Source organism: Marmota flaviventris, chromosome 4, assembly GCF_047511675.1.
Source record: "Marmota flaviventris isolate mMarFla1 chromosome 4, mMarFla1.hap1, whole genome shotgun sequence".
Classification (NCBI taxonomy): Eukaryota; Metazoa; Chordata; class Mammalia; order Rodentia; family Sciuridae; genus Marmota; species Marmota flaviventris.
The window spans coordinates 8,999,722-9,027,251 of record NC_092501.1 but is presented as its reverse complement, the minus strand read 5'-3'; the positions used below and the strand labels follow the sequence as shown (position 1 = coordinate 9,027,251).

At 36.0% G+C, this 27,530-nt stretch overlaps 1 protein-coding gene across 5 annotated transcripts in view; it reads left to right on the top strand.

The window, feature by feature from the left end:
* Plekha1 (pleckstrin homology domain containing A1) overlaps nucleotides 1–27,280 on the top strand; it is a 61,666-nt gene extending 34,386 nt beyond the window's left edge. For 3 of the 5 annotated variants that reach the window (XM_027930292.2, XM_071610840.1, XM_027930293.2), the window contains exons 5-12: nucleotides 2,548–2,645; nucleotides 8,824–8,949; nucleotides 13,088–13,231; nucleotides 14,470–14,538; nucleotides 18,675–18,739; nucleotides 19,965–20,028; nucleotides 21,735–21,824; nucleotides 24,712–27,280. In XM_027930292.2, coding sequence (XP_027786093.1) covers nucleotides 2,548–2,645; nucleotides 8,824–8,949; nucleotides 13,088–13,231; nucleotides 14,470–14,538; nucleotides 18,675–18,739; nucleotides 19,965–20,028; nucleotides 21,735–21,824; nucleotides 24,712–25,029 — 974 coding nt within the window. In that variant the 3' untranslated portion in view covers nucleotides 25,030–27,280. Of the gene's footprint in view, nucleotides 1–2,547; nucleotides 2,646–8,823; nucleotides 8,950–13,087; nucleotides 13,232–14,469; nucleotides 14,539–18,674; nucleotides 18,740–19,964; nucleotides 20,029–21,734; nucleotides 21,825–23,279; nucleotides 23,351–24,711 lie in introns of all 5 variants that reach the window. The other 2 variants (XM_027930294.3, XM_027930295.3) reach the window with 2 other exon arrangements.
* The last annotated feature ends 250 nt before the right edge of the window (nucleotides 27,281–27,530 follow it).

The following is a 27,530-nucleotide window of genomic DNA, read 5'->3' as shown; positions in this document are numbered from 1 at the left end:
TCATTTCTCCAGTCTTTAGAAGAATATAAAGAAACAATTTACAGTGTGTTAATATTTAGTTTCCAGACTAGTTGTTCAGTGGCACTTCATGAACATTTTTATTTCCTTTCTGAGACCCTCACCTTAATCAAGGAAGCTCTGATTTGGTTCCAGTCCCAATTTCAAAATCTTGTGTGTTGGTAACTTTTTTTCCCTTGAGGGTTTTCATTTCTTCCTTAGTCTTATTCAGCTGGATGCTAGTACATCATTTCAAGTTTTGGTGCAGACTTTTGAAAGTTATTTTTATATTTTAACAACAGTGTAGCTATTCACATGCAATGTAACACATTGCAACAGTGTAGCTATTCACATGCTTTAGCTTCTGTAATAATATTTATGTTTTTAAATATAAATCCACATTTTATATAATAAATAGCTTTAATTCAGAAACTATCTTTGTAGCCAGCTATATATGCAGATGTGCTTTGCTTTATAAATAGTCCCAGTCCCTATGTATATGTAAATTGCATTAGAGGCTCCAAATATATGAAAAATTTAAATGTAAAGAAAACTCCTAAGGGCTTGAAAAATGAAGGTCTTTATTTTTCTAATCTTTTTTTTTTTAATTTTAATTTTAATTTGTTCTTTTTAGTTATACATGACACTAGAGACTATTTTGACATTTATGCAAACTTGGAGTATATCTTATTCTAATTTGGATCCCAGTCTTTATTTTTCTAATTCTAAGTAAGGGAAGTTCTCTAAATACATGAAATGTAGAGGCATTAAAGGAAAAAATTGGTAGAATATTTCTGTTTGATCAAAAAATACCATGAACAAAGTGAAAAGTCAAAATGACAGACTAGGGGAAGTACTTCATGAAACAGAAAGGGTGGATGATAAACAAACAACTCAGGAGAAATATGAGTAAAACTCATGGAACAAGTACAGATGACTAATAAATGTGCCAAAGTAATTTGTCACAATAATTAAAGAAATTCAAATATAAACAAGGTATAATTATCCACTGATTAGGTTTCAAAGATTTCTCTATCAAAGTCCAGTCAAGAAAACATAAGTCTCAGGGGATTTAAATTATTATAGGTAATTGGTTACTTAAATGTTGAAAGAACATAAAGGGAATGTTGAAGTCACCCACAAATTAGAAAATGTGTGAAGCAGTCTACCCCAGGACCAGAGAGACAAAAATGAAAAGGTAGACTATCATCTAGGATTTGGAGAAGCAACCACTAGGGAGCTGCCAGGGCTCCTGAGGTGCCTGAGGGCACCCTGCCAGGATGGTGTAGGGAGCACCAGAAGGTCCTGGAACAGTAGCTAGTTGTATGCTGCTGTTGGTGGGAGGTCAGGAGCAGAGTAGTCAAGAGTATCCACTCTCATCCTCCTCCCTACACCTTTCAGGCTTCTACTAGTACCTCCCATGGGCAGAACATGACCCTAGTTTGCAAGGAAGCCTAGGAAGTACTTTGTGCAGACTTCAGCCCTAATGTTACATAGCCCTGGGGCTGAAAACAGTAGGTCTGTAACTAGCACAGGTACTAATGACCAGTTCTGGTGAGGAGGAATAAGTGAAAGGAATAAGTAAGTATAAATGGATTCAGCCTTTTTACAAGACAATAACTAATACCTATTAAAAAATTTAAGTGAATTCCCTGTGACCAGCAAGTCTGTGTCAAGAAATCTCATAGAAATACTAGTCCAAATACGGAGAAAGATATGATGGGGTTTTTTTTAAAATTTTTTTATTAGTTGCTCAAAACATTACAATGATCTTGACATATCATACATTTGATTCAAATGGGGTACGTAATCTTAATCTTATTTTTCCACGTGTACAGATTACAGGATCACATTGGTTATACAGCTATGTTTATACATAGGGCCATATAGTGTCTATTGTATTGTGCTGCCCTTCCTATCCCCCCCTTCCCTCCCCTCTTTCTACCCAATCTACTGTGACACGTTTCTCTCTCTTTTTTCTTCCCCCCCCACACCATCTTATATGTAATTTTGCATAACAATGAAGGTCTCCTACCATCTTCCGTGCAATTCCCCTTCTCTCTCCCATTCCCACGCACCTCTCATCCCTATTTAATGGTAATCTTCTTCTCATGCTCTTCCTCCCTGCTGTGTTTTGAGTCGCCCCCCCTTATATCAAAGAAGACATTCTGCATTTGTTTTTTAGGGATTGGCTAGCTTCACTTAGCATAATCTGCTCTAATGCCATCCATTTCCCTGCAAATGCCATGATTTTGTGTTTTTTAGTGCTGATGTTTTGTTTTGATATTTTATCTAATTTCAAAAATTGGAGATATCCTGAGTGTCTATTGCTGGGGGATTGACGCACTGTATTGTGGTATATCCATTTAATGAAAAATGTGCCCATCAAAGAATTTTCCCTATGTAATTGGGTTATTTTATATAGGCAAATATATTTTGTCAAATCCAAGAAAGTCTCAAAGTGTTGAATCTAGCAAGATTTTTTAGCTGCTGTGAACAAGTTTAGAGGTAACAAGTACAATATTTTATGTTTATTTTACCTTCCAACAGTTATGAATGCAGGAATGAGAAAATATTTCCTACAAGCCAACGATCAGCAAGATCTAGTAGAATGGGTAAATGTGTTGAACAAAGCTATAAAAATCACAGTAAGTATTTGGATTTTTTTTTTTTTTTTAACAATTTTGAGTGTCTGGAAGTAATCTTAACATTTTGAAAATGTACCTACCAAATGTCCCCAGCTTTCTGTCAGGTCACATACTTGAGCTTTGTTTAAAAGACAGATGTTCAGAATGTGAAATAGTTCTCTTGTACCTGTGACCATCAGACATTTCATCAGCCCACAAATGCATTTCACCCATTATGTACCAATAAGGATATATATTATTGGAGATTTTAACCACTTCTTATGTTGCTGGGGGAAATACATGTAGCATGTAGAGTTCTATCTTGAGGGCATGTTATTTTTTCTTCCAGAGTAGAAGAGGCTTTCTGCCGGGTAAGTACCCAGGTGATGGTAATAGGCCTAAGCCCTGATAGGGCAGGAGTTGAAGATGGGAGCAAAACAAAGGGAAATGAAGGCTAAGAAATGAGGTACAATATAGGGATCCGGTGGGAAGATTGTGGCAGCTGGATGGTTCTGCCCAGGTGGCCCTAAGGAGTTGACCTTAGGCACTAGCTTTCTAACCTCTCCTGTGCCTTTTCCTTGAGTTCCAGAGCTTGGTACTCTTTGGACCTTCCTCTACTCCTACACCCTCTTTGCTTCTGACATGAGCTTTTTTTTTTTCTGTTGAACATTAATATTTATTGATTATTTATACTATGACAGGCGTTGAACTGAAGGTTTTACCTAAAAACCGAGGCTTAGAAAGATTGAGTGACTTGTACAGGTTTCAGAACTGGTGAACTGTGGGACTGGGAGCCCGGGGATGGTCTATCAGGTTTTGGAGCTTAGCTAGCTCTGAAGTGCACTGAACAAGAGCCTATCCTGATGTTTTATTTTACTACTGATGCTGATGAGCAGGAGCATAGGGTGTACTCCTGACTGAGCCTTGCTGCACCTTCTACACTAACAGAGAAACACATTGTAGGCTGCCTGGAAAGGCTTGGGAAGGAGTTCCTGTGAGGATTGTGTCAGCTGAAGAGTGTTTTTTTGTTTGTTTGTTTTTTTAAGTTGTAGTTGGACACAATACCTTTCTTTTATTAATTTATTTTATGTGGTGCTGAGGATCGAACCCAGTGCCTTGCACATGCCAAGCAAGTGCTCTACCGCTGAGCCACAACCTCAGCCCCTAAAGGGTGTTTTAATTGTGAGGTTATTTACTGGCTCTAAACAACTTGCTCTTAAAGAACAAAAATCCAAAAAGTCAGCTTGTTAGTCACTTGTTAGTTTCCTTCTAAAATGAATGATCCCACATTTACATTGCAGCAGAAGGAGTTACTGTAGCTAAAGCTGTTTTCACAGGTGGATTGAATTTTTTGTCTTCAGAACAGTCGGTTACCACATGATGGAAAACGCCCACATATCGTATCTGATTTGTACATGAAGTTATTTTGGGTTTGCAGTTTTAGGAAAGGAATATTTTGAACTGATTCAAAAGTATGTATATATTTTTAAAATATTTATTTTTTAGTTGTATGTGGTCACAATATCTTTATTTCATTTTTATGTGGTGCTGAGGTTTGAACCCAGTGCCTCACAAGTTCTAGGCGAGCACTCTACCACTGAGCAACAACCCCAGTCCCAGAAGTATATATTCTTAAAAAGTTTTCATTGATCATTTTTACCTCAGTAGATACTCTCTACTTGAAAAATAAAGACAAGGGGCTGGGGTTGTGGCTCAGAGGAGAGTGCTTGCCTAGCCTGCATGGGACACTGGATTCGATCCTCGGCACCACATAAAAATTAAATAAAGATATTGTGTCCACCTATAACTAAAAAAAAAAAAAGACAATATGTGGTATCTTTCCTGAATTATTTTTTTTACAATTTACAGTAATAAGCATCCATCTTTTTAATGTTTTAAAATGTGGATTTTTAATTAGCTTTTGTGGTTTTGCAGCTTTATTTCATGTTGAAATTTTTAGTTTTTTTATTGATGTTTTATAATTGTGCATAATATTCAGATTCATTGTAACATTTGTACATGTACATAACATAATTTGATCAATTTCATTCCTTGGTACATCCCCTAAAATTTTTAATTTTTGAGGTAAATTTGTTAGTAATGGTTTTTATGATTCACATTTAGGAAATATAGAAATCCTTGACTCAGCTGGGTAAGGTGGCACACACCTATAATTCCAGCAGATTGGGAGTCTGAGGCAGGAAGACTGAAAGTTCAGTCAGCCTCAGCAGTGGCAAGGTGCTAAGCAGCTGAGTGAGACCCTGTCTCTAAATAAAACACAAAACATGGCTGGGGATGTGGCTCAGTAGTTGAGCGTTCCTGAGTTAAGTTGCCAAGGCAAATTTTGATCCTCCTGCCTTCCTTGGCCTCCCAAGTAGCTAAACCTGGGAGTACAGGTGTGTGCCACCATGCTCAGCTCTACTATAGATTTAATTTAAAAGTCAATTTTAATGTAAAAATTAATCTTTTCGGTTGTGTTACAAACTCAAATTTGACTTTTTTTTTTTTTTTTTAATGGCCACTGAGAGCAAGTTGAAGTGTGAACTGAGTATAAGACTTTGGTTCTAACAAAACGGTATATGTGCCCAAGAGTGTTAGCTGGGCCTTCTGTTTTAAAGTAATATTTTTAACTGGCATGTCAGGTGGAGAGCACTGCCTCTAAATAAAATACAAAATATGGCTGGGGAGGTCCAGGAATTTGTGTCTGAACCTTTCAGGTTTTAGCTTCAAGTACTGTTTAATTAGTAAATTGAACATCAACCTTCCCTTTAACTCTAAGAAATAAATAGCATTTCCATTTATTTCCGTCATAAATAACAAAGTCTGTTTTATTCATCTCTTTACTCTCTAATTATTTTTACCTTTTCTTTTTTTTTTTTTAATATTTATTGTTTTTTTAGTTGTTGGAGGACACAACAACATCTTTGTTTGTATGCGGTGCTGAGGATCGAACCCGGGCCACACACATGCCAGGCGAGCGCGCTACTGCTTGAGCCACATCCCCAGCCCCAAATTATTTTTACCTTTTCTTTTCCTACTATTGGAATTTTTAACATTAGATTCATAAGGAAATACATGCTAAAATGCATCCAAATCTCACATGAAAAACAATCATGTTTTTAAAAAAAGAAAGAAAGCAGGGAAACGCAATAGTCGGACCAGACCTGCTTAGTGTCTGACACTTGCTCTCACCCTCCCCTGTGAGACCACGTTTCTGATTCTCATTAACAGTTGACTTATTTGGAAACTTGTGGCTTAGGGTTCTTGAAAATTTAGCTTAATGGCTGAATTTAGACTAACTTTTCATTCAGAGTACCTAAATTAAAAAAAAAATTAATTGAAAATGTATTTAATTAATTGTGTGTGTGTGTGTGTGAGAGAGAGAGAGAGAGATACATTGAGGGTTGATTCTAGGGTTTTGTGTATTTAAGGCAAGTACAGTACTACTGGGCCACTTTCCAAAGCCTAAGTACCTATAATTTTTAAGGGAGTTACATATATTTATGGATATTTGGCTTGTATTGTTCTTAAGATAATAAGGTAACTATAAGTTAGGTAGTTTTTGTTACAAAATGCAATTCTGAGTTAATTATTAGACTTGAACATTGGAGTTATGCTATGTTTAACTTTTGATTTTATTATAGGGACAAATTGGAAGCAGTTGGTTTAACAGCATAAGGAAGGATTTTGTGGGGAGGGTACCAGGGATTGAACTCAGGGGCACTCAACCACTGAGCCATATCCCCAGCCATATTTTGTATTTTATTTAGAGGCAAAGTCTCACTGAGTTGCCTCAGTGCCTTGCTTTTGCTGAGGCTGATTTTGAACTCAAATGATCCTCTTGCCTCAGCCTCCTGAGCTGCTGTATTACAGGTGTGTGCCACTGTGCCCAGCTGAGGATTTTTAATATACTATAATTTTGGAAGAAAAATGGAAAACCTAATATAAATTTCAGTAGATTTTTGAGTTACACTAAAGATTTTTCTTAGGAAATTACCATATACAGCTGAACTCTCAACTTCTTGTAAAAAGGAGAAGCTACTACTTTTTTTATAAGTCTCCTCTTGACAGCACATCTCATCTAATGTAGTTAAAGAGATCATTTTCTCTCTGGTTTCAAATTCTCTTTATGGTGTTTTTGTTTTTTAGTAAGATGAAAGGCGACGTTTTCACTGTCAAAATCATTTAGATACATGATGCTGTTTATTAGAAAAGTGTATGTTTCCTCAGCAGGTTGTTCTAGGGCATGATGTTCTATTTTTCGTTGGCAGCTAAAATTCTGTGTACTCCTGTGGTGCCTTTTAAGCAGTCTAAAATGTATAGAACTTGAGGTATCCAGGATTCACTTTCTGATCTTCCTTTACTGTTTCTCTTTTTCTCCTTTGTTTCTGCCAGTGACTGGCATTGTAATATAAGTTCACATCAGAAGCTGAAGGATTGGGCCCAAAGACTGAGTGGAAGCATCACCAGGGAGGCAGGGTGGAAGGGAGAGGTGAAGGAGTTTTAAAGGTCACCTATGAGACAAATCATTTATATCCGTAAACAGTTATGTCCAAGTTTGTGTGGTCTGCTACAGCTCAACATCCTCTCTCACAGGCATGGTCTGTGTTTGCTAATTATTTTGCAAAAAAGCTGCTTTTCTATAAACCTAATGAGAGTGGCATCATATAAAAAGAACACAGGTTTTGGAACAGTGTTTTCTTGAACTATGGTTTGTGAAACACATCCCTCAAAAACACTTAGTGTTTTCTCTTACAATATATTTTTTTTGGGATTGCACTCTAGATTTTTTTTTTAAATCAGAATTTCTGGATATAAAGCCTGAGGATCTGAATTTGTCAATAATGTTCCTGGGTGATACCTTGAGCACATTTCAGTTTGTGAGAATCCACCCTACCTTGGGATCATACTACTGCATGATTAGGGACTTTGGATACAGCATGAATGGAGTGTCCTTTAGTTCTCTTGGGACTTTGTTAACAGATTAACTATGTGACCAAGAGATTAACTATGTAACATTTAATCTTAAATGTTTTTATGCCACTAGTTTTGTGATTTTCAGTAGTATTTATTATAATGTTTCTAAAAGACTGCAAGATCCCCAAATGTCCTTTACATTATGTTAAGTATCATAATTGATGTTGTAGGTTTTACTACATTTTATTCATAGCCTTAAAAATTTATCATTCAAATTCAGACCATAAGCTGGGCGTGGTGGTGTATACATATAATCCCAGCAGTTTCCAGAGGGCTGAAGCAGGAGGATTAAAGGTGGGGATGTGGTGCCCAGTGTTCAATTCCCAGAAAAAAAAAAAAAAAGTTCATACCATGTTTAACAGTCTATAGACAAAAATATTGATTAGCTGAGTATTTTATTTGTGGTCCCTAGTTGGGCCACAAATAAAAGCTAAAGTATATGCTAAATATGATTCCACATCAGTTAGGCATACATGTATGAGATTCTCCTGTTATCACAGTTATTATTTGTTTATACTATGAGTGATTTATCATTGATTTCAGAATTGGAATCTCATCTTTAAATCCCTAATAAGTGTTGTGTTATTTTGAATACCTTGGTTTTTTTTCTATCTTAGGAATTTCGTTCTTTTTTCCTGCTGATTTTAAATGTGTTTATTGAGTCAGTTTTTCAGCCTTTATTGAATACTTATGTGTTTAGAAATAGATTGTGTCTTGAAGCCATTAAAGATGACTGTGCCACGATCTCTAACCCCCAGACCTTGCGGGAATCCTAAGTAGAAATGGAGGAAAGGGAGGGTGGCGGCAAAGATCTACAATCCATGTAAAGTTCTCTATTGAGCAGGGTCCATGATGGTTTGGAAGAGAGTTAAACAGACTTGGCTAGATCTAATACAACCAGGGTCTGAGCCTGTTCCCTAATGCCTCTGGGTCTCTGTTTCTTACTTCTCAAATGGAGATACTGCTTCTTTGCATAGGGTTCACAGAAGGAGTATGAAGAAATGGATCAAGCAGTACCTGTGCCAAGTTAGCACTCAGTATTTGATGGCTGTATTGTAAAGCATTACTAGATCAGAAAATTAATGTGACAACCTATGGGATTGGTACTCACATGTGTGTGCCTATACACTCAGATGTATTTGTCAATTATATATAAATGAACAATTGGAAATTCTTTGAATGTTTCATATAAAACACTGATTACAAACTAACTTTGTTTCAGGTACCAAAGCAATCAGACTCACAGCCTAATTCAGATAATCCAAGTCGCCAGGGTGAATGTGGGAAGAAGCAAGTGTCTTACAGAACTGATATTGTTGGTGGTGTACCCATCATTACTCCAACTCAGGTAATAAATAAATCTTCTATTGTATGAGGGTCTTGTTATTCTATTGATTTTTATATTGTCATCAAAACCAAAACAGTGTGCATCTTTACTAAACGAATTCAATACTCAATACTGTAGGAAACTCTTATTTTTGTGTTTCTTAATTCCAAAGTATATGTTTATTACTAAGAAAAATGGAAATCACAGATTAAAATACATAAATTTCATGTTTTTTCTGAGCCTTCTGTGTACTCCTCCCCATAAATGGAGATGTGAATTATATATTAGATATTTTCCAGTTTTATCATGAACATGTTCCAAATCATCTACAGTTACTCTGCTCCCCCCTCCCCCCAGTATTGGTGATTGAACCCAGGGGTGCCCTACCACTGAGCTGTAACCTCAGTCCTTTATTTCAAAATTTTATTTTGAGACCAGGTCTTGTAAAGTTGCTGAGGCTGACCTTGAATTTGCTATCCTCTTACCTCAGCCTCCTGAGTCACTGGGATTATAAGCAACCCACCACTGTGCCCAGCTTTCAATATCATTTTTATTGACTCATAGTAGTTCTGCCATGAATTTACCATAATTTTACAAATACTCTATTGTGGACAAATGGAGTTCTTTTTCACTTTTCTTTCTTCTTTTATATATAGTGCCATGATGAACATTCTTAAACTTTAGAGACATTATTGGTATTTTCTAAAAGATAAGTTCTTGGAAATAAAATTGCTGATTCAAAGAATTTGCAAAAATGTACAGTTTTTAAAACCTGTTTTCCTAAAACCTGTACTAAGTGAACTAAAGAGAGTTCTTGAATACTGATTTTATTGTATCCCAAAAGAATTGACATGCTAGCCTCACTTGGGTACTAAGAAAAATATAAATTTGTAGGCATTTTTTAATGAAATTATTACTTTTTATGAGCTTATATTTCTTATTTTGCTATTTAGGGAATTAATTTATAATGCAAATTTAATTACTAGTAATTGAGAAACCAGAAATTTTAAAGTAATTATTATTGCCAGTGTTCGTGCATTTTCATTAGCTTCATATCTCTTGAACTTAAACTAACATTTATAAACCTTTTAAATCAAATTATATTATACACCATATTTTTTAGATCTTTGGCAGGGGACAGTGATTAGTGGAAAGAAAAATCATACCATTAATTAATTAGCTGTTCAATGTTTTCTTTATACTTGGCAAAGGATATTAATTAATAAAACTCCTTGTTCTAGTAGAAGCTTACAGTTTTTACCAAAGTTGGATAAAAAGATACAATAGGATTGCATCTGTATTTACTTTTTTCTAAAAGTAATGATTTTAACTTGTTAAACTTCTGGTGAATACACAGCTAGACTAAGCTGCTTTCACCTGTATTGTGACTTGCACTGACAGTAGGGCCAAGACTCTCTTTAGTTTTATTTAGATATTGTAGCAGTTTGTATCTCCGGCTGTTTCAATTTGGGTTCTGAGGGGGGTGCCATTTTTTAAACACTCTATAATAAAGAATTTTATTGCTTTAGTATTTACCAATAGTTTATAAAATAATAAAGTAGTATTTACTCATTATAAAGCATTTAGGTAATATAGTATCAGGAAAATGTTAAATCTCATTTGCATGATGAATTTATTCAATAAGTTTTATGAAAGCAGTGAGTTAAGTATATAAGTAGTATTGTCCACCTGTCTAAATGTAGAACAGGTTGAAAAGCCTTAAGGTACGTATACAATTTAGATGTAGGTTTTTCTTGAATTTTAGGAGTTTTTGAATATACCTTTGGCTTATTTGTGGGATTTTAAATTGTTAGATGTTGAAACAAACAAGAAGCCAGTGCTCTGAGAAACATGAAATCCTGGTATAGTTAGAGGTTAAAAACACTGGGCTTACATATAAAACTATACTTTTAGAAAAAGAATATTGTAGAAAATCTTCAAGATCTAGGACTAAATAGAATTTTTAGACTTGACATCAAAAGTATAATCTGCAGAAGGAAAAAATTGATAAATTGCACCTCATCAAAATTAAAAATAATTTGCCCTGTGAGAGACCTTGTTCAGAGGATGAAAGGAAAAGCCTCAGACTGGGAGGAAACATTTGCAAACCACATAGCCAGTAAAGAGCTTGTATCTAGAACTACATGTGAAGAACTCTCAGCAATTAAACCCAACAACAACAAAATCCAATTAGAAAGTGGACAAAATTCATGACAGACATTTCACCAAAAGATGAAATCACATATGATAAGCACTTGAAGATGTTCATCAATAGTCAGTAGGGAAATAGTAAGACCACAATATCATACCTATCATACCTATCAGAGTAACTGAAATAAACTGGTGACAAGACAAATGCTAACAAGGATGAAGGGAAAAAAAAACAGTCTTTCATCCACTTTTGGTGGGAACGTAAAATAGTTCAGACATTCTCAAAAAAGAGTTTGGCAGATTTTGCTGTTTTATTACTATACAAATAAATTAACAGTTGCTCTCCAACCCAGCATTTGTACTCTGTATTAGTCAGCTTTTTGTCATTGTGACAAAATATCTAGGAAAAACAACTTTAAGAAGGAAAGATTTAATTTGGCTCACAGTTTCAGAAATTTTAGTCTATGGTCAGCCAACTCTGTTGCTGTGGGCCTGCAGTGAGGCAGAGCATCATGGCAGAGAGGGCATGGTGGGGCAGAGCTGCGTACCTCATGGGAGGTGGGTAGCAGAGAGAGCAAAGAAAGAACCTAGGACAAGATATACCCTTCCAGGGAGTGCCCTTAGTGGCCCACTTCCTCCAGCTAGGCCCCACCTCTTGCAATTTCTACCGCCTCCCAGTAATGCCATCAGATTATGAATCTTTCCATGGCTTCGTCCACTGAAGTGGTTAGAACCCTCATCATCCAATCACCTTCCTGAAGGTCCTGCCTCTGAATACTGCTGTGTTGGGGACCAAGCCTTCAACACACGAGCCTTTGGGGTGGAAAGTATTGCAGATTCAAACTACAACATAATCCTAACCATTTATCCTAAAGATATGGATTATTATGTTCAGATAAAAAGCTTTACATAAATGTTTATAGTACCTTTATTCCTAATTCTCCTAATAGCTAGGAGAACATGCTATTTAATGGGTAAATGGGTAAAAGTTAAAAAACTGGTACAGTACATTTATACTATAGAATGCAGCAGCAAAAAGAGTTGAACTACTGATATAAGGAATGACCTGGATGAATCTCCAGAGAATTATGCTGAGTGGAAAAAAAAATCAATTTCAAAGAATACCTTCTGCCTGATTTCACTTATATTCTCAAAGTGTCAGATTACAGACAAAGAGAACAGATAAATGACGAAAGGATTGGGGTGGGATCTCTAAAGGGGTAAAGCCTTCTTTATCTTGATTGTGGTGTGGTTACACAGATCTACACATGTGATCAAATTGAGTAGAACTATATGTGCACACAGACAAATGAGTACCTATGGAACTGGTAAGCTCTGAATAAGGTTTATAGGTGTACCAGTGTCTGTTCTGGGTTTTAGTTATGTAATCTATAGTTATACACTTTTCTTATTGGGGGAATCTGGTTGTAGGGTCAGAGGATGTCTTGTACATTTTTGGTGAGGGGGATAAACTTCCTATCAAGAATTTGTATAATTATTTCAAAATAAGACATTATAGGGCTGGGTTGTAGCTCAGTGGTAGAGTGTTTGCCTAGCATGTGTGAGGTTTTGGGTTCTATTCTCAGCACCACATATAAATAAATGAATGAAATAAAGGTCTATCAACAAGTTAAAAAATATATATATATATGTATATATATATATGTATATATATGTATATGTATATATATATGTATATATATGTATATGTATATGTGTGTGTGTATATATATATATATATATATATGAGTTACCTGTCCCCCAAAGAAGCATTAGTAAGACTTTGTAGACTCACAGAAGTGGAAATTTGTGTTTTAATCAATAAAAGGTAAATTATGATTATATGATTAGGTATCCTGGGTTAATTAGAAAATTCCTCTCTTCAAAATCTGTGTTCCTACTGCATTACAGTAGATACGAAGATTTTCTACTAGGATAACAATATGAAATGAAAGTATGCTTTGAAGTCAAACATGCAAGAAAATTTGTTTCTTTTCTTCCATTTTAGAAAGAAGAAGTAAATGAATGTGGCGAGAGTGTTGACAGAAATAATTTGAAACGATCACAAAGCCATCTTCCTTGCTTTACTCCAAAACCACCTCCTGACAGTGCCGTTATCAAAGCTGGATATTGTGTAAAACAAGGAGCAGTGGTGAGTAACTTAATAAAATGTGTGAGATTATGAAAATGTGAATGTACTAGAAAACTTGCAAGTTAACATTTAGAATGTTTGCATTATTTTATGAAAGTAGAGACTAGCATACTGGGAAGGGCATTAGGACCTAGAGCAGGGGTTGTTCTATGTTTGAAATGTAATGGTAGTATTTCCTTGGTCTAAGGGTTGTTGGGTAAATTAAGGCCTATTACCATTAACCTTCAGTTTAAATGAGCCTTTAACAGTTTAAATTTATTTTGCAAAGTTTTTCTGTTGATACTCTCTATCCTCTAGAATGGGTGAGGGAAAGAGCTCTAGTGCAAAGTGGCAGCCAATAGAAAGTAGAAAGTATAAACTTACCAGTATTTCTAAGGATTCAAAATGCTTTTCTTTAATTTATTCTTTCTGTGTGGGCTAAATTTTCAGAATTGCATGAGAAAATAAACTTTACAATTTGAAAATAGAAGAGGTGGAAAAAACAAACCAGCAACTCTCTTGGCAATTCTGTTTGATTGCTCATCCCTTTCTGGCAACACTGATTCCCCTAGGTCAGCCCAGGGAAAGTTCTTCCAGCTCTGTTTGACTTCCTCTAGGTGCAGGGAAATGAAGGTGATGATTGAAGGTCTCTCCCTATAGAGTGTCTAGGGGTAGAATCAGAATCGTCACCAGGCCGTGATGCTCTGTTGTGTGTTAATGAGGGATTCCTTTTTGATTTACGCCCAAGTCCAAAATATCATTTAGAGACATTTCAGTATACCCATTAATAAAAATAATTGTAAAAGTATTTAAATATATATAAATATGTGTTTATCATTAACTATTTCATGAATTAAGTATTTATTGCTTTGCTACTACATGTAAAATACTTATAGATGGTTTCTTTGTTTATTTATAGATAGAGAAACCCAGTGGTTTAATAACATTTCCTGTGCTTGCTGTTTACTTTGTGGGGATGACGAGGAAATAAAAGTGCCTCTTTTAGAGCATTAAAAATATAAAATATCATAAAATCATTAATAAAAGCTGAAATCTAGACACCAAAAGTTGAACCAGAAGTTCAAGTCCTGGGTAGCAAAAGAGAGCCAGTGTTTCATATATTGCCTCACTGGGGGAAGGTAGTGAGGTGTTTTACTCCTTAGCATTTCTCATTGGGGGTTTATAGTGGAATGAGTAAGTAGTGATTAACATTTGACATTCTTGGAAATAAATCTTATATCTGTGTTTATTTCTGGTAGATGAAAAACTGGAAGAGAAGATACTTTCAATTGGATGAAAACACAATAGGCTACTTTAAATCTGAACTGGTATGTTGCTGCATCATAAATGTTGCATCTAAAAATGCTTGAGAAGTGTTACAGTGTGGTGGTGTATGGTTTTGTGCGTTCTCTATTTTTAGAATAAGCTGCTTCTAGTTTTGAGAAGCACCTAAAGTTCAGTTTACTCTACTGTGAAACTGTTGGTTAATGGTATATTTCTTTCTTTTTTTCTTTTTTAGTTGTCAGTGGACCTTTTTAAAAAATTATTATTATTTATATGCGTTGCTGAGGGTTGAACCCAGGGCCTCTCACATACCAGGCAAGCGCTCTACCACTGAGCCACAACTCCAGACCCCCTTTTTTATTAAATATTAATTTTTTAGTTGTACATGGACACAACACCTTTATCTATCTATCTATCTATCTATTTTATGTGGTGCTGAGGATCAAACCCAGGGCCTGGGGTGAGTGGTCTACCACTAAGCCACAACCCCGGCCCAATGGTATATTTCTTAAATGCATCTTAAATGAAAATGTCATATCATCAAAGAGATTTTCCACCGTGAAAGATCTAAACTTAATTGTCTACAGATGTCCTCCTGAAGGGTTGTCCCTGCAGGCTAACAACACCTTGTATTTCTGCCTTCTCCTGATATTTTCTTTATCTTTTCAGATCAACTCTTAAGTTGTTTTATGTAAGGTGTTTCTCTCCTATCTGAAGGTAGAATCAGAAATTGAGATTCCCTTTCTCACATGTTTGAATGATATCCTTATTTAAAATGTTGTCAGCTGACCTGAATCCTGCAATTGATGGTTGCATAAATTAATGCAATTCTGTACCTCTTCTTGTTGAGGGGAACCAGGCTCTTTATTTGAATGAAGGCACCAGAAAAGCACTATTCCTGTAGAACCTTCTGCACAGCTGGGAGTGTTTGATATCTGTGTTGTCCATACCAGTGGCTGCCTGTGGCTTTTGTGTGCTAGAAATGTGCCTACTGAGCTGAGGAATTGACTTCATTTTACTTTAAAATGAAAACTGAATTTATTTCATTTTCATTAATTAAAATTGACATAGTTACACAAAACTAGTGACTACTATATATGGCAGTGGTGCTCTAGAAAGTAGGAAGAGACTATTTTAAGTGTCATCTCAGCTATCAGCTCTTCTAGGAAGCTTTTGTGGCTGTAGAAAAGAGGGAGTAGTCAGCATAGCTTGGTGTGGGCAGTCAGCAATCACACAGGATGAGTTTGTCCTCTTTCAGGGATAGCCCAGCATGGAGTAGGGAGAGGAAAGTGTCATCCTCATGGGGAAGAAGATGGTGGCCGAGATGGGAGAATGGTTACAAACATAAAAGGATAAAATGGGGAAATATATTAAAGATAAAGGAAGCCAAGTTTCTGTCAAACCAAGGAAGGACAAATAAGAAAAATGACAAAATTTTGGTCCTAGATTGGAATTGGATAAATCTGGCATAACTTAGCACACTGAGATAGATGTGGATTTAAATGTATTGTGTGTGTGTGTGTAATGCATTCCCTAGCTCTGTGTCCCAAGAAAAGTATCATTTCAGAAATGGTTTCCAAAGAGAAATAGCAGATTATAGAGTGGGATAAGAGAAATAAATGGAAGGTGAGCATGGAATGTCTTGTATCAGAAAGCAAGTACTCAGGGGCTGGGGCTGTAGCTCAGGGTTGACAGAGCATTGTTTAGCAAGTGTGAGGCCCTGGGCTCAATCCTTAGCACCACATAAAAATAAACAAAATAAAGTCATGCTGTCCATTTACAACTAAAAAGGAAGTACTTGTAGAATGATAAAGACAGGTAAAAAGACCCAAAAGCCACTTCCTTCCCTTCCCCCCCACCTTAAATAAAGAAAGAAAGAAACCAAAAACCAGAGCATTCTACCACAGAGCCATATCCCTAGTCCTTTCTATTATATATTCAGTGCTCATCCCATGAGCCACTTTGAAAACATTCCTTCTCACCAAATTTGGGACAATGAGAGCATCAAAATGAATAATGAGGATAACAGGTTATAGCTCACTGGATAAAGTAGGAATCCATATATATATAAATAAATGGTTGAATGGTAAATGATTTGTATGTATAGTAAGGAATGTGATATTTACATTTTCAGAATACTTATTTATGGGAAAAGAACAAATTTATGGTGAAAAAAACTGGCAGAAAACCCTTTAATCAGACAGGTAAATGATTCAAATGAACTTTTTAAATAAGAAAATTAAAATCACTTATCATCCGACAGGATGGTATGAGAAGGACCCAGCTTTACTTCTATGATATTCTTGCCAAATATGCATAATTTGAATCTAATCATGAAAAAACACCAGACACACCCAAATGAAGAACATTCTACAGAATAACTCTTTTTAGTTTTACGAATGTCAAGATTATAAAAGTCAAGGAAAGGAGGAGGAACTGTTCATACTAAGGGAAGGAAAAGTGAGATGGCGCAGATGTAGTCTGATTCTGAATAGAGTGCGTTTGCTCTAATAAAAGACATTTGAGGCTGGGTGTGATTACACACATATGTAATCCCAGTGGCTTAGGAGGCTGAGGCAGGAGGCTGGAGAGTTCAAAGCCAGCCTCAGCAAAAGCAAGGTACTAAACAACTCAGTAAGATCCTGTTTTTAAATAAAATACAAAATAGGGTTGAGGAGGTGGCTCAATGGTCCAGTGCCCTTGAGTTCAATCCCTGGACCGGGGGAAAAAAAAATACATTTTGGGACAGTGTCCTGACTTATTGGCTATAATGTGATTATGTAAGAAGATGTCTTTATAGAAAATGAGCACCAAAGTACTCAGAGGTAGTGTGAAAGCCAAGTCAGCAGCTAACTCTGAAATGACTTAGGAAAAACTTTTTGTGTATGTGTGCTAGCTTTTCAACTTTTGTGTAAATTCATGATTTCTTCAATGTTTAAACAGAGACAGCTGGGCACGGTGGCACATACCTGTAATCCCAGCAGCTCGGGAGGCTGAGGCAGGAGTATTGCAAGTTCAAAGCCAGCCTCAGCAATGGCAAGGCACTAATCAACTCAGTAAGACCCTGTCTCTAAATAAAATACAAAAAATGGGCTGGGGATGTGACTTGAGTGCCCCTGAGTTCAATCCCCCGTACCCAAAAGAAACAAACAAAAAAACCAAAACAAAATAAAAGGACTGGGATATTGCTCAGGGGTTGTGTGCCTAGGGGTTCAGTCCCAGATACAAAAAAGAAAAAGAAAATACACTGAAGTATTTAGAAAAGTGTATCATATCTATAACTTCAAACATTTCAGGAAAGTATACTCAACATATGTATTCATACACACATGCACAGTGTTGAAGCAAGTGGAAAATATTAATATCTTAGAAATGAGGTGTAAGGTATGTAGAAATTCTTGGTACTATTTTTGTAAGTCTCCTGTAGTCTCAAATTATTTCAAAATAAAACTTTTGTAAAAAACTTTGAAAATTTGATTTCTTGGTGCTACATAAAATAATGTTATGTCTTAATCTCATGGTAGCATATTCAGTGAAATATGGATATAGTATTTTAATGGAATGTATAGTATCAATATTATCCTACTAGAAACCAGTTATCTTACATTTATATTTTTATATTTAGTTTTAGTAGCATGCCTAATCCTTAGTTTTCTCAGGTGAATAGTAGCATGTGTATATAGGATTGTGGAAAGTGTGAGGTAACACATATAAAAGTCTGGTAGATGCCCTGGCACTCCAAGAAATGGTACATATTAAAATAATGTATTTATATAAAAGTGACATATGTAAAATGATAGATTTACATCAAACTGAATGTTCACTGCTCAGGTGCCTTATATGTCAAAGTGACATTCCAAAAGAGGAGGTAGCATGCTTCACTTACTATACACAGTGGGCCTTCCAAGACCAACTCTGCTGGTTCATGGCTTTTAATAAGTGATACTCATTAAGCCTGGAAGCTTTGTTTCAAACAACACACATAGAAGGGTAGAGAATTTGAGCTGTTCTGATGCTCGGTGGTTTAAAAAGGTATAGTTATATCTTAGATGGGCTTAAAGAACCATAATTTTCACATAGATCTCCACATGAAAATAAACAAATCTCCAAATAAGACAACTAAGCCTCGGAGGGATGATAAAGATAAATGTCATACACCTGTTGTTTGCTTTTTTGCCAGGAAAAGGAACCTCTCCGCGTAATACCACTTAAAGAGGTTCATAAAGTTCAAGAGTGTAAGCAAAGGTAAGGAAGTGCTCAGACTTGACACTGGCATAGCTTATTAAGACAGAGGACTGCCTTGGCTTCATTGACGTGCTTGCAGGTTATGTTTATTTCTATTCTAGCGGGTTCTTTTTTTTTTTTTTTCCCCCTCAGGGGGAGGAGGATTGGAATTGAACCCAGGGCTCTGTACTACATAATTATATCCCAGCCCTTTTATTTTCTATTTTCGATGGTCTCTTTCTACCCAAGTTGCCTTGAATTTTCAGTCCTCCTTCCTTATCTACTCAAGTAGAGATAGGGTCTCACTGAATTGCTTTAGTACCTTGCCATTTCTTTCTTTAAAAAATATGTTTTAACTTGTTGATGGGCCTTTATTTATTCAGCTATTTGTATGTGGTGCTGAGAATTGAACCCAGTGGCTCACACATGCTAGGCAAGCGCTCTACAACTGAGCCACAACCCCAGCCTGCGCCTTGCCATTTCTAAGGCTGGTTGTGAATGCGAGTTCCTCCTGCCTCAGCTTCCCACATTGGGATTACAAGCTTGTGCCACTGCACCTGGCTTATCTTTAACTTTTTATAGTTGGAATTTGCTAAAGTTTTCGAAATTCTCCAGCGTATTGGAGTGGCCCAGTCCTGTAATCCCAGTGGCTCCAATCCCAGCGGTTTGGAAGGCTGAGGCCTGAAAATCACAAATTTAAAGCCACCCTCAGCAAAGATAAGGTGCTTAGCAACTCAGTGAGACCCTGTTTCTAAATAAAATACAAAATAGGGCTGGGGATGTGGCTTAGTGGTCAAGCATCCCCGAGTTCAATCAATGGTCCCCTCCCCCACAAAAAATCTCAAAAGTATTGAAATATCTTGTTTATTTTTTAAAAACTAAAAGTTCAGGAATAGCTTATTAATGAGAAAGGAAAAAATTAATATGAGCAACTTATAATTATGCCATCAGATTTGACAAATTGGTATATTAAATTCATTTCTTCATGTATGACTAAAAAAATAATTAAAAAAATTCATTTCTTCATAGTTAGATGCTTTATTAAAATTATATGTGTAAAAATTTTTGCAAAAATACCCAAAATAAATGGTTTGAATTAAAAACTGATTTTTGTAAATCAGTTTTACCTGTGATATATAATTGTTGACACATACTTGGCACAGATTATAAACAGGTAAAAAAAAAACAAAACTGCCCAACAACTGCTATTTAAATACAACTTTTTTTTTTTTTTTTTTGGTAACAGTGATATAATGATGAGGGACAACCTGTTTGAAATTGTAACAACGTCTCGAACTTTCTACGTACAGGTAAGGTACTTGAAAATCATAGATTATTTATTTATTTATATACTTATTTATTTATATGTGGTGCTGAGAATCGAACCCAGTGGCTTCCATGCTAGGCAAGCACTATACTTCTAGCCCTAGAAGGTTTTTTTTTTTTTTTTTGGTACCAGGGGTGCTTAACCACTGAGCCACATCCCGAGTCTTTTTTGTGTTTTATTTAAAGACAGGGTCTCACTGAGTTGCTTAGTGCCTCACTTTTTTTGCTGAGGCTGGCTTTGAACTTGCAATCCTCTATCAGCCTCCCGAGCCACTGGGATTACAGGCGTGTGCAACCACGCCTGCCTCCTAGAAAGGTGTTTTGTTTTTTTTAAAGAGAGAGAGAGAATTTGTTGTTAATATTTATTTTTTAGTTTTTCGGTGGACACAACATCTTTGTTTGTATGTGGTGCTGAGGATCGAACCCGGCCGCACGCATGCCAGGCGAGCGCGCTACCCGCTTGAGCCACATCCCCAGACCCATAGAAAGGTTTTTAATAGAATATTTGTTAGCCAGGTGTGGTGGTACTATGTCTATAATCCCAATAACTAAGTGTTTTTCAGGTATCTCAAAGTATTGAAATTATAGTTGTGCGCCACTGTTGCCAACTTAAGTAAGCTAAGTACTTATCAAGGAATATGGCATTTTGGAATATGACTGCTAAGTACTTATCAAGGAATATGGCATTTTGGAATATGACTTCTAAATAGTACTACTAAAAATTATTTCTAGAAAAATAATATGTAAAATGATGTCAAAATTTTTTTTTAAATGACAGCTATGTACATATTGAAAGAACAAAATAAGAAGGGCTTTCTTTGACTTCTTCCTTTTATTATTTTATTTCCAGAAGTATTCATTATGGACCCTTTTAGATGTGTCTGATCTCAGAATATTAGTTCTCAACTTATGTCTTGGTATAGTAACTTACCCAGCAAAACCTGGTTTAAAAAAGTATTTCTGCCAGGCACAGTGACACATACTTGTAATCCCAGTGGCTCGGGAGGCTGAGGCAGGAGGATTGAGAGTTCAAAACCAGGGCTGGGGATGTGGCTCAAGCGGTAGCGCGCTCGCCTGGCATGCGTGCGGCCCGGGTTCGATCCTCAGCACCACATACAAACAAAGATGTTGTGTCCGCCGAGAACTAAAAAATAAATATTAAAAAAAAAATTCTCTCTCTCTCTCTCCCTCCCTCCCTCTCTCACTCTATAAAAAAAAAAAAAAAAAAAAGAGAGAGTTCAAAACCAGCCTTAGCAAGGACTTAAGCAACTCAGCAAGATCCTGTCTCTAATAAAATATTAAAAAGGGCTGGGGATGTGGCTTCTAGTTAAGTGTCCATGGATTGAATCTCCAGTACCCGCCCCCCCACCCAAAAAGTGTTTCCAAGGGCTCCCGTTATAGCTCAGCTCAGTGGTAGAGTCCTTGCCTAGCATGTGTGAGGCACTGGGTTTGATCCTCAGCACACATAAAAATAAATAAATAAAATAAAGGTATTGTGTTCACCTATAACATACATATATTAGATATATATATATTTTTTGTTTGTTTGTTTCCAAAATTTTGGGAAACCATTGTCTTAGATAATGATTTTGTAGGTGGCAGTACAAGTTACCAAAATAAATATGTTGGATTTATGGAAGTAGAAGGTACATATTGAGGAAAAATTAACCGAATCCTTTATTTCCTTTAGGCTGATAGCCCTGAAGAGATGCACAGTTGGATTAAAGCAGTCTCTGGCGCCATTGTAGCACAGCGGGGACCTGGCAGATCAGCATCTTCTGTAGGTTTCCTGCTCTCTGGGGTGACAGTCCCACAGGTCCCCGCACCCAGTCGAATTGTTTTCCTTCCTCTCCCCCTAATCCCTTTGGTTTCTTTCTTTCTTTTTTTTTAGATTTATTTGCATGTTAACTTTTAGACCAATTAGACTTGCGAAGAATAATGCATTTCTAATTTAATGCTTCCTTGTAGTGTTACATATACTTAACTTTCTGTGCATTGTATTGTGTTAAATGCACAAGCAGGGCAATGAAAGAATAGACATTTCCTTGCTTTGTTTTAGCAATTCTTAACTTGTCATTAGGTCTAGATTTGGTATAATTTGAAAGACTCTTAGTGTGGAATGTGGCCTAATCATGAAAGGCACCTTTAGTTCCGGCATTACACAGTTTTGTGAAAGTCAATTTATTCTTTACTTTTCTAATATCAGTTAACATTTTGTTTCATTTTTGGTTTTTTGTTTTGGGGGTTAATTTTTTGGCTTAGCATGCCATAAGACTCCTGACCAAGCTGGAACCTTAAATATAGTTTAGTTCTCCCATTCAGTATTTTCTATTTCATGTTTGTTTATTTTGTAGCAGGTTAATTTAAAAGCCTGCTTCAAGCTGCGTGCAATGGTGCATGCCTGTAACCTCAGTGGCTTGGGAGGCTGAGACAGGAGGATCATGAGTTCAAAGCCAGCCTCAGCAACGGCAAGGTGCTAAGCAACTCAGTGAGACCCTCTCTCTAATAAAATACAAAATAGGGCTGGAGTTGTGGCTCAGTGGTCGATTGCCCCTGAGTTCAATCCCTGGTACCCCAAAAATAAATAAATAAAAGCCTGCTTCAGAAAGCTACCATAATTATCTTTGTGGTAGCATGATAATAAAATTGAAATAACTAAACATTCTACTCAGAAGTAGTAATGTCTTTTATATATCTTGTTCAATTATATAATAAGACGTATTTTCCTTTGGAATACTTTGGCCACCGATCTCTCATCTGAAAATACAAATTCTACTGAGAAATAAAAAATGTAGTGTCTTAAAGTGTTGCATTGTCAAGGGTAGAATGTAGTCTAGTATGTAATATATAGCTTTTATTATCTAGATTCATTATATGTAATCTGTACTTTTAATACTTTTCCTGGAAGTGTTGTCTTTTAATGTCCTGGTGGTGATAATTACAGATCAGCAAATTCTAGTTATATCCTTTTTGGAATGTCTGAGAAGTCACTTTTGTGGGTGTTAATTTTGTAACTACCTTCATTTTATGTGACCTTTTCAGTAGTCAACTCTGAGATTCTCTGCAAAAACAATGTCTGTTGGGAAGAGGAGAAGCTGGAGAAGGGTGCTTGTGTTTTGTGCTTTGTGGTGGGGGCAGGTGAACTATCTAGCTGTCACTGTCAGCACAACTTTCTCTTTTCCTCCCTCTCCCACGTATAGGTTAACTCTAATCTTAGCTTTGCACTGTGTTCCAGATGCGGCAGGCCAGAAGGCTGTCGAACCCTTGTATACAGAGGTATACATCAAGAACTGGTGAATGCAGCACGTATGTGGGCTCTCACGCAAACGTGCCTTCTTAGTGGAGGGCCTGACTCACTACTTAACAGCTGATCTTAGAAAGTTGAGTTCACTAAACTGCCTTTTGCAGTTGTCATGACTGACTTTGTCAACACTAACACAAACTTTCACTGCAGTCATCAGGTTGAATGTGTATTTTTAAAAAATGTTTATTTTTTAGTTATAGGTGGACATAATATCTTTATTTTATTTTCATGTGGTGCTGAGGATCCAACCCAGTGAGTGCCTCATGCATTCTGGGCAAGCGCTCTACCTCTGAGCCACAGCCCCAGCCCTGAATGTATAATTTATTAAAAAGATTTAAAAAATACAACTTAAATAATGTAAAGAGATATTAAGCTAGGTTCTAAAAATTCACTTACTGAATTGCTACAAGAATTTCTATATTTTATGTTTTTTGAGATATTTTATACTGCAGCACTTGAAATTTACCTTTGTTCCAATAATATATACAAGCCTTGCATGCATATACATTGGATAAACTAATTTGCATGGCATTTTAAATCTAGTGAAATTCAGCCATGTAATAGAACTCTGTTGTGTTTTTGTAATTTGTAGTACTTTGTTTTCAAAGCCACTGGTATCATAAATGAACAGAATATACTAGGAAGTATATGGCACAATGCACTTAGAATGGTCAAGTTTAAAGGTATATTCTGATTTGATCTAGTTAGAAGCATTTTAAAATTCATAATTGATATTACTTCACCAGTTTAAAAATGACTATATGCTCTTTCTTACCTTTAAAATCTTAAACCATATGAATATATAACATTCAAAACTAAATACATGAAATTAGATAAAAAGACCGTGTTCTTATTGGTTGCAATGAAATTTAGGGAATCAAACTAAATTTTATCAGATTGTTAAGATAGAATATTTGAAAAATCTTGATTCCTGATTATCAGAGAAATTTACGACTTTGTATTTTTATCTTTTAAAATACACGGGATAATTCCCATTGTCAATTGAGAATATACTCTTAAATAAAAGGTAAAGCTGGTAGGCTTCCTCTAAATACAGTTCAGTTGCAGTTGGAACACTATCCTGGTTTAGGCTGGCTAAGTCTTCAAAGTGTCATTAGCTGCCAAATTCAGCTTTGGTGACAGAACTAGGTTCTTAATAGAAATGGTTGTTGGCTGTCATTGCTTTAAACTCACCTTTAAAAATGCATTTGCTTTGGGAAAGAACTTGCGCATTTATCCTGCATGGCTTATGCTTCTGCTGTGTGTGCGTGTATGTGTGTTTTTCAGAGAATCGAGTCTTACGCTGAATTACTAACCTTATTGTCAATGATTGACGGTGTCTGACCATTACTCGTCTTTCTAGGAGCATTCCCACAGTCCTTCAGAGTCCAAACACACTGTCCGTCCTGCCGGTGCCGCAGCAGCAGCCACCTCACATTCCACAGCCTCTCGCAGCAACTCTCTGGTCTCAAGCTTTACCATGGAGAAGCGAGGATTTTACGAATCTCTTGCCAAGGTCAGGCCAGGGAACTTCAAGGTCCAGACTATCTCTACAAGAGAACCAGCTTCCAAAGTGACTGAACAAGCTCTGCTAAAACCTCAAAGTAAAAATGGCCCTCAGGAAAAAGATGGTGACCCCGTGGACTTGGATGATGCAAGCCTTCCAGTCAGTGATGTGTAAGATGGAAGCATGCAGGGGCCTACCACCATCCATCCTCAGTGTCCTTCATGAGGCTTCTAGCCAAAGATGATAAAGGGGGAAGTGGGTTTTAATGCATATATTATACTGCCTCTTAGATGTACTCTTTGAAAGCTGGTAAACCAAGAATCTAGGGAGTAGCCAAGTGAAATGTCATTTTTTTCAGAAAGAAGGAAAAAACCTGATCGTCTTCGTATCAACTATCTGAAGCTTTGTGTATTCTCCTTTGGGTGGTAAAAATGTGTGTGTGGTATTTTTTTTCCTAGTGACTTTGACAGTTTAAATGTTTAACGACTTATAAACATTGAAAATGCTTATTAATGATTTTGGTCATTTAAAAAATGCTACTATGATTCCTATTAAATGTTGATATTTAAACATCATTATTGGTTAATATTATTGAATGAAATATTGCCAGACTAAGATTCTTAAGCTCATGATGTCTGTGGTGCTGCAAAATTTATACTGCAATGTAGACTATTTTGAAATCATAACCATTTTTGATGCCCTGGATCTTGAGATGAGTGTTAAATTTTGCACAGAAGATATGATTTAGACCCTTGGTGGGGATGGGGGGTTGTATTAGGCTGGAGAAAGGGGGGGGAATTAGAATTCAAACTATATTTTAAATATTTGTTTGAAAAAGCTTAGGACTTGCAGCTGTCAGTGCTTTTGTTCAGTGACGATCATTAGGTTGGAAGTATTGGAGATACCTGATTTTCTTAACAAAATTTTGTAAATATTTCTCATCTCCATATTTGGATTGGTGAAAGACTTCAACTTTATATGTGACAACGTAACTGCCCTTAGTCATGAAATTGTGGCCTCTACTTTTTTGTTACTAATAACCTGTATTCAAGTGCCTGTGTTTTTCCATCTTGTTTAAGAATATGTTGAGATTAATATGCTCAAAATTCCTACATGATTGGCTTTAAACATTGAGATAAAACTTTTAGTAGCATAGCTTAATATGTTAAATAATATAGCATTTTATGTTAGAGATACCAGAATGCTGGTATTATACTTACCTGTGCAATATACATGTTTTAAAAAACAATTTTAAGTATACACTTAATCATGGGGATGTCAAAAATATCAGCACCTCTCTAAAGAATTCTATTGTTGCAATAGACTAGTTTGAGAAAGCGCCATTTTGCAGTTCAGTCTTAAACATTTGCTTTAAGAACACAGTCTTGAATTACACATGCTGCTATTTTTATATTTTACCATTTTCCAGTACTGTTTTGTTTTGAATTCATACATATCACCATTTCTCCTTTTTATTTTCTAAGATGACTTCTTGTCTGAGAGGAAGGAAAATTTTCTACTAGTGTGATAAGGTCCAGAGCTTAAGATACATAATACTAGAATTAATAGAGTATGAGTTAAAAAATCCAAATGCAGGGGCTGAGGTTGTGGCTCAGTGGTAGAGTGCTTGCCTAGCACATGGGAGGCACTGGGTTTGATCCTCGGTGCCACATAAAAACAAATAAATAAATAAAGGTATTGTGTTCATCTGCAATTTGAAAAAATATTTTTAAAAAATCCAAATGCATAAGAATGCACCACTCACCTTTTTTTATTCATAAGCTAATATTTTTTAAAGTTATATTTAGATTTTTCTCTTTTGCACCTACATTTGAAAAGGATAGAATAAAAAGGTTTTAAATAATTACACTTTTTCTGCTGACCTACCCATTTTAATGGCTCTTTTGAAAGAAGTTTTGTTTCATGGATGCACCTAAGAAAACTTGTATAGAACTTTGCAATATTCAAGAGCTTGATGCTGTTTTCTTTGGTACAGCTTCCACATTGCATGTTCCTTTTAGCATATTTTGGTATTGGTAATTTGATATATTTAATGGTGGCAAATATTAGCTCTATTTTGGGACTTTTTATAGAACTACCCTTGTTCAATAGCATAGGAAAATGTTCTTGTGATTGTCAGGGTCTCCTAGTATTTATCTCAATTCTTTTATAAGTCTATGGAAATTATTTAATTATTTTAAAACTTACACTTTTCTTGTAAATATGTCACATCTGAAGTGTCCAAAAATTACTTTGAATACCCTAATATTTGCTGCATTTTTTTTTTCCTGTGTGTGTAACCTGTCTTCTTTCAGAATGGGAATGTGTGCCTCCCAATGTTTACTGTTACGTCTTTTATCTTTATATGTTGAACTGGTTGAACACTGTAATGACTTGAGAATAAACTGCTCAGAATTCATTCTAATTTATTTCTCATTCCATTTGCTTCAGCTCTCCTATGAACAAGTAAACAGGGCAAGTACAAAATGTTTTTGGTAATCGACTTAAATTTACATATTTAAGGATAGTAATTATTTGCTAATCTTTGAAAAATTAAGAAACTTCAGGTCTGTGAATTTTAAAGGCATAGCTTCATGTGAAGTTATACAAGGAAAGATGTCAGGGTTTTGGGGGGTGGGGGAGTTTGCAAGCATAGAATCAGACAATCAGGGTTG